This window comes from Solanum pennellii, chromosome 4 (assembly GCF_001406875.1).
Source record: "Solanum pennellii chromosome 4, SPENNV200".
In the NCBI taxonomy this organism is placed as follows: Eukaryota; Viridiplantae; Streptophyta; class Magnoliopsida; order Solanales; family Solanaceae; genus Solanum; species Solanum pennellii.
This window is the reverse complement of record NC_028640.1, coordinates 4,474,902-4,482,983: the sequence shown is the minus strand read 5'-3', so window position 1 is coordinate 4,482,983 and position 8,082 is coordinate 4,474,902. Positions and strand designations below refer to the sequence as shown.

At 31.7% G+C, this 8,082-nt stretch overlaps 2 protein-coding genes across 2 annotated transcripts; both read left to right on the top strand.

Annotated features, from left to right (window-relative positions):
* The first annotated feature begins 225 nt into the window (after positions 1-225).
* Positions 226-2,584, top strand: LOC114076798. Its single transcript, XM_027916313.1, has 3 exons — positions 226-491; positions 1,314-1,538; positions 2,298-2,584. Exons 1-3 carry the CDS (start codon positions 474-476, stop codon positions 2,343-2,345), a joined length of 291 nt encoding a protein of 96 aa, XP_027772114.1. The 5' UTR covers positions 226-473; the 3' UTR covers positions 2,346-2,584.
* Positions 2,585-3,330: 746 nt separating this feature from the next.
* On the top strand, positions 3,331-8,009 carry LOC107015747. The gene is made up of 10 exons (XM_015216145.2): positions 3,331-3,612; positions 4,262-4,357; positions 4,486-4,560; positions 4,963-5,031; positions 5,854-5,930; positions 6,048-6,136; positions 6,368-6,497; positions 7,076-7,166; positions 7,251-7,316; positions 7,683-8,009. Exons 1-10 carry the CDS (start codon positions 3,439-3,441, stop codon positions 7,800-7,802), a joined length of 987 nt encoding a protein of 328 aa, XP_015071631.1. The 5' UTR covers positions 3,331-3,438; the 3' UTR covers positions 7,803-8,009.
* Positions 8,010-8,082: the final 73 nt, after the last annotated feature.

Genomic DNA, 8,082 nt, shown 5'->3' with positions numbered 1-8,082 from the left:
AGAATCACAAAAAGAGTGAATATATTTATATATATAATAATAATATTATATGTTGATATCTATGCTACGATAATACCCAAATTGTCCACTTATATGAATGTTGATGGTGCCCACTCTATCTTTTCCTATTCCAATCTTTCTTGGTGGCAACATACAATTTGTCTACATTCATTACTTCTTCTTTTTTTTTTCGTTCGATATTTATATTAAAATCTAATTAAATTTAAATTTATCTATTTTAAGCTTCATTTTAATGGCGCGCTTTGAATAATATACTCTAATATATTAAGGGGAGATCTCAATCTTCCCATTCAATACAAAATACAGCAAGCAAAGGCACTTCTCTCCTAATTATTCTATAAAAACATAATCCCAAACAACACAACTTCCCTCCATCAAAAAAATAAATAATCTCCTCTGTCTCCTTATAAAATAGTTTATTTATATTTATTTTCCTTGTTCATACTCTTACAATGGAATATCACAAAGAGGTAATTAAGAGGCTATCTTTGTTAATTAATCCACATATTGTTGGCTGTCTTCTTGTTAATTTTGTTGCTAATTTTTTGATAATCACATGATTTCCTTCTTTATTCCTTCTTAAAAAATAAGATAAACATTAGGTTTCCATCTTTATTTTCTTGTTCTTAATCTTTCTTGTTTTCCTAGTATATATGTCTTTATTTGCGGCTTATAACTGCTCTGTTTCGTCAAACTTCTAAAATTTATTTATTTTAATTGGCCAGGTCTGTTTTTTAAAAGTACTTTTAATAAGTAGCATTTTATGTTATCATTTGACTAATATTAGAATAACAAATTGTGTTTGATAGCTTTTGCTACTTTTTAAAAGTATTTTTTTCTTCTAAAAACTTTGACAAACACATCAATTCTATAAAATATACTGTATATATTTTTTATTTTTTATTTTATATTTTTATAATTTTTAACTTCTCAGAAATTTGGCCAAATAAACTATTAGTCTAGCTACTAGCACTATTAAAAAACACCGGAATTAGCTATGAATTTTATGTTGATCCGCCGCTATTTTACTCGTAGTTAACGAGTTCAATAGGATTAGCGATGGATTGCGTTGTTTATATATAGTTATAAAATTTATCCATTGCTGAATTCATTTTTTTTTAAAAGTAGTGTAGGAAATTTATTGGTGGTTCAACTTTTTAAAGAAGTTATTCAATCTTTTTAATTAATATTGGTTGTAGATTAATCAATTTATAACATATTTGATATTTCTAAAAATATAAAAAAATGTACATATTAATTTATTGATGGTAAGTTTCTCTCTTTTTGTGCAGAAGAAGAATGGACCATGGCTATCTGTGCCACAATTTGGACATTGGGATCAAAAGGGTGTCTACCCTGACTACTCAATGGATTTTTCTAAAATAAGAGAAAATAGGAAACAAAACAAAAAGGACTTATCAAGAGCCAGTTTTGGAAATGAGAATGACCTCATTTTCTCTACCAAAAGTGATGCAAATGAGAATGATCATCATTACCATCAAAACCAATCTACAACTGTAAGATTTATAACTATTTTTTTTTTGCGTAAGTGCGATCTATAGGTCATGCATTTGAGCTGTGACATCACAACTTACATTGTGTTAGGATAAGTAGTCTACAACTCACCTCCTTGGATTATGCCTTGTGTAAATGCAGAATGCATTGTGCACTAGATTATCGTCATTTAATTTGAAGAGGACAACCTCATAGCAATAATAAAATTGTCTCTATGTGACTTTAGGTCATGAGTTCAAATCACGAAACGTGCACTCGTTTAACTTTTAGTTTGTTAGTGTTTTTACCATCTTTAGATAATATCATTACTTATAGGGTTTTTAATTAATATTCCAAGATGTATATGGTATATAATATATGAATAAGATAAATAGTTAGACATAATTTTTGGAAAAGATATAGTGGGGTACACGTTGTTAGGACCATTGTTGAGGACAATGCTTAGTTGTCCATGTATAAATGTTGACCTTGTTGATCATTAGATGGCAATGAACCAAATAGTCTTTTTTAATTTGTTTGACTTAGTTCTAATTATGAAATATAACAATTGGTTTACTAATTAAACAAAATGAATAATTATTTTCTTAGGAGTGTGGCTTAACGATCAATAATATGAAAATTATATATTTTTGAGTGATTTGACGCTATTTTTGAAAAATCTAAACAATACTGAATATGAACGTACATACTCTTCTTTGCATGTTTTAGCATAGTGAACTATAAAAGTAATTGTTAATTTAATTTATATTTTCTTTTGACAGAGGATGAGAAGGATCTTTCGATATTTCAATTGCTGTGGAAAACCTTGAAGTTCATGGAATTGATTCCTTCCAATTTCCTTGTAATGAAAATATAGCAATTTGTGATTTCTACCTAAGTTTTGAGTGACTTTTATAAGAAACAGGAAAATGTTATGAATTTTGGAAATTGTAGTGATTGCTTCTTACCACCCTTTGCTTCTCTTGGGTAAATTTGAGATTGATCTATATGTAATTTGATCGAGTATATTTAACCTTCAAACTAATATAGACGTACAATTTTGGTGTCAGCCGATAGATGTTAAGCAATTAACGGAATCAATAAAATTTGTAGATGTAAAAATCAATTTATTTATACTAAATTATTTTTAGCCAACACAATGAAAATTCACATTGTGTATCTCTTATATATAAATAATTTGTACTACATAATTTTAGATGTAATGGTACTTGTGTTAGTTGTGCCTTTTTTTTTGCCAAATTTGTAACAGATTTAACTAAAATTTGATCATTTTTACCAAATAAGAAAAACAAAGAAAGATGCCCAGATATTGGAGTTCTAAAAGTTCTCTTTAACTAAAATTTTACTTGTAAAAGACTGAATTCTAAATAGGGAAAAGGGTCAAAACATTCCACAAGTAAATATATCCTCGTTAAAAAAGTGACACATTTTTAAAAAAACTAGGATGGTAAAGCAGAAATGGTTTAGGAAATTACAATGTGAGGAATCAGCTCTCGTCACAAAGTGAGAGTTCAGATAACTAATCAACTAAACTACATATATATCTTCATTGTCTAACAAATACTTCCTAAATTTTAATTTGTTTGTCGTACTTTTCTTTTTAGTTTATTCAAAAAGACGTGTTTTTTCTTTTTAATAATTCTTTAATTTCAATTTTACATGTGACATGTTTAATACTATAAAATTAAAAAATATTTTAATATATATATTTAATTTCAAACCAAAAATTAATAAATTTCTTTATTTTATATTGAGTCAAAAATTAAACAAACAAACTAAGAGAAAATAAAAGTATTACTCCAGAATTTCTGTGTGGTGGTTTAAACCAACACGCCAAGCCTTATCAACAGAGCTTTTAGTTATCCCAAAAAATTCCCCCAAAAAATTTTTGAGGAAAAAAAAATGTCAAATTCTACATCATCTCTCTTCACTACGCCTTCTCAATTTTTAGTACAATGTAATAATCCATTAATTATTTCTGGAAAATTGAGCTTCAAAATTCGAGCTTCAGCAGCTTCTTCTTCTCCTTCATCAACTGGTGTTGATCTGTCAAACCTCCAAAGCGCCATTTCTAAGGTACATTCCCTGTTTTTTAATCGAAAATTTTAATCTTATCTCCATTTTGGGCGTATTATAATTGTCTTGTCATTTTTGATAAATAATTGAGAAATGTGAACATGACCTTTAACTTTGACACAAGTTATTTAAATTTGTATAAAATTGAACAAATAGAAACACACGTGACAATTTTTTGTTGACCTATGCGGTATAATATGCCACGTAAAATATATGTATCTACTTATTCAATTATATGCTAGTTTAAGTGTGTATTAGTGTACCCAGGGACGGACCCACATGTAAAGGTTATATATATATTGATATATATTGAGAAACGGATAGAAAAATGAATATAATAAAATGTGCACCCATAATGAACATTCATTTGCTCCTGGTCTGCTGGTAGAAGTGAAGAAATACATCCTTGCTCTTCAAATTCTGGGTTAAATCCTGGTCAACAACTCTTTTTCATTGAAAATTTTACTTGCTCATGCTTAAATATTATTGGTGCACCCAGAAGTCAAATTAAGAGTCATGTTTATGTATTATGCTAATAATTAATGTGCTCCCTAATTTAGATATGAAACTCGCAAAAAAGTAATGCTTAAAGTGTTTTTTTTGGCAATTACTCTTTAACTGTTTTATGTGCATATTCTCTTGATTGTAGAAAGATAGTAATGCCGTAAAAGGGGCGCTTGATCAGCTAGTTGAAATCGGTTGGTCCAAAAAGTGGGGTTCTCAACCATATGTGTCACGTCGAACGGTCAGTTTTCATTTAAAATGTGAAGGCTTTGGAAAGACCAATATGCATCGATCTGTTATCTCATTTATTTGATTAGCACACATTGTGTCAATAATTCTCTGTAATGGTCTTAAAATTTTCTGTTGCAGACATCTCTTAGAGAGCTGACAACTCTCGGAATAAAGAACGCAGAGAACCTTGCAATCCCAAGTGTCAGAAATGATGTAAGTTTCTTGATGAAATTTGTATTGTTATTACGTTGATGACAGTAGCTCTCAATTCGGATATTGTTCTGTATTCTGATTGAAGAGAACTGTATGTTCACATGGGTGCGATAACTAAGGGGAATATTTGAGCTAACGTCGTGTTTTTGGCACATGTATTGTTCATCTGTTTCATACAGTAAAACATTGGTATCTGTCCGATCATGAAATGAATATCTGACTACACATTTATTACATTTCTTTCGTGTCCCTACAAATGATTTCATGGTTCCAATTGTTGTTACTTGAAACATCAAAAGTTGTTTGACAAACGGATGATTAACGTGGTTATGTCTTTTTCATTTGACTGTTATGGACTTCGTTATTAAATCTGTTTGATACTGATTTCCTTCAGTGATGCAGGCAGCTTTTCTGTTTACGGTGGTAGGCACAACTGGGTTTTTGGGAGTTCTTGCAGGGCAACTTCCTGGTGTAAGTTCTCTTACTATCCTACTTTTCTGCTGTTCATTGTCCTTTTTGTTTAACTCTGAAGTTTCGTATTACATCTAAACTGTGGTTTATAAGCCTCATTCTCCCTGTTAAGTATGCAAATAACGCACTGGATATGGGGCCTGAGTCTTTCATTTGGTTCTATTGTTATAGTCAATCTAGATAACTATATCTAGTTTGGTTTCGTGGGATTACAATCTCTTGATTTATTATCTGGACGTAAACCAAGTTGACAATCCTAAGAGGTGTTGGGGTGGGATTGTAGTTCAACACCCCACGTCTTTCTAACTACTGACCACTTGTTTAATAGTGTGAATCACCTCATCGAAAAGGTTAATTTGTTAAATAGACAAAAGTTTTGTTTGTTCTTACAAATTAAGATGTCTCACACCCAAGGGTGTGACTAAGTGGTCAATGAAGTGAGTTGCACGGAGGCAAAAAGCACTAGGTGGTTCTTTCTATTTTGTCACCAAGCCTTGGTGGGTAGAATACCCTCTATGCTTGTAGCAGGAACCCCATGAAATTAGTCGAGAAGAGTAATGACATGTTCCCATATGTCTGCACCAGAACATTTTTATTCGGAACCTATATAAAGATATCACCGATGTATTTTGAGTCGACATAGAAGTACTAGTGCGGGTTATTCGTGAAAGTGTAACAATGTACACAATTCTCAGATAATTTTGTTCGCCTTGGTGTTACTCCAAAACCAAGATGGGCTGTGAAGTACAGTGATGTTACTGTGTATCTGTATAGAACATATACATGCAGGTGACATTGTTGATTCTTTCTTTATGTTTTCAGGATTGGGGTTTCTTCGTTCCATACTTGATCGGGAGCATATCTTTAGTAGTTTTGGGAATCGGAAGTACTTCCCCAGCGTAAGTGAAGATTTTAGGTGTTCTTCTGATTCTAATAATGCATTATACTATATATTCAGTTGAGCTTTTTCTACTGCATGCAGGTTGTTATGGCTCATTCTTTTATTCATTATGTAGGCTCCTTCAAGCTGCCATTGATGGATTTTCATCCTTTTTTCCTGATTACCAGGAGAGAATCGCCAGACATGAAGCAGCTCATTTCTTAGGTGACATCCTGTTTTAGTTTTCAATATTTTATACTTTTATTTTTATTTGGCTATGATAATGACATGAGTTGAGCTTAAATGAAACATTGAAGATTCATATAAGACGAACCTCGACCAGTTATTGTTGTTATTTTGGTTATGATAATGACATCGAGGCATAGTTGTTATTGTTGTTGTGCTTCTGCGGTTCCATTAACTTTCCTCTATTAAGCCGTACAATCTCAATTTCAGTTTCCTACCTAATCGGTGTTCCGATACTTGGATATTCACTGGATATTGGGAAAGAGCATGTCAATTTAATTGATGAAAGGTTGGAAAAACTTATCTACAGTGGCCAGCTTGACTCAAAAGAACTTGACAGGTATCGACTTCGAGAGAATCTCTTCTACAATCAATTAATTACTCCTTCTGTCTCAGTTTATGCGACAACATTTGACTTTGCACAAAGTTTAAGTAAAACGGGAAGACTTTTGAATCTTGTCGTCTATACCAAACCTTAGGTATTTGTGTGGTTGTAAATCATTTCATTAAGCGTAAAAAAATATTAACGTTAAGTTGTTTTTAGTTATTAAAAAAATGACATTCTTTTTGGGAAAGACTAAGACTAAAAAAGAATGTGTGTCATATAAATTGGGACACAGGGAGTTCTTGCTTTGAAAGGCGAGAATGTAATGCTTTAGCTACGGGTCTGGTCCTTCAGAACCCTATAAAATGTCACTAATAAGTACAAATAACTGATTTTGAAGTCAGTAAATCAAATAATTTGTGGTAAAATTTCTACCACGAACCATAATGTTCAAATCCTGTATCTACCTCTGCTTGCTATATGTAGGTACTTTGTCAGACATCTGCAGCTATTTATATTTTCACATGAAGTAACATTGCTTCTTAAATTTTCACCGGGAAAAAGATTTATTTACGAGTAGTTGCATTTCTCAGGTTGGCAGTGGTAGCGATGGCCGGGCTAGCAGCAGAAGGGCTGAAGTATGATAAAGTTGTCGGTCAATCAGCTGACCTATTCACTCTTCAGGTTTAGTGTACACTATCTTGGAGTTAAATTGCCCTTTTTCTGGAGCCATTAATAAAAAGAAACTGTTGCTCTTTGTCTTCACAGAGATTTCTAAACAGGAGCAAGCCGTCGCTTAGCAAAGACCAGCAGCAGAACCTTACAAGATGGGCGGTGAGTCTAAAACCGAACACATACTGTGATAAATATACACAAACTATTGAAATATATAACATAATTAAGTAAATTAAAAGTGTCTTAGTCTCTAGTAGTTTAAGCTTTCATATCAAATCATCACACACTTCAACATGGTATCAGAGCACGTCACAGGACGTGGTGAGACATAATATAACTACGTAATTAAAAGTATGTGATGAGATGATCACATATTTCAACATACAAACATATACAAAATTCAAGATGCATACACACACGTAGATTGTTTGCTTTTGCCACTTCTAAGCTAAACGAAGACATTGATTATAATGTTGCAAGTAAATCCAAGCAAGACCATTAGTTTGTCTGATTCAATTTTTGCAGGTTTTATTTGCTGCTTCACTACTGAAAAATAATAGCAAGCTTCATGAAGCCCTAATAGCGGCAATGACAAACAAGGCATCGGTCGTAGAATGCATAGAAGCAATTGAGAAAGCAGCTTGATCTTACTCCAGAAATGTGACTTAACACTTGTACATGAAAAACATGTGATTTTTTCTCATAAATTTGAAAATATATCGAAGAACAGAAAGAAGTATATATACAAATATGCTTAATAGAGAATGTATTTTTTTTTTTTTTTGACATTGATGTTGAACATATGAAATGTCACCAGAAATGTGAAATATTACATGTACGAGATTTGAGTTTCCTGAACTATCACCAACTATTTATTTATGTGAGGATAGAATAACTAAGTGATCTATAATATGACATGAACCAA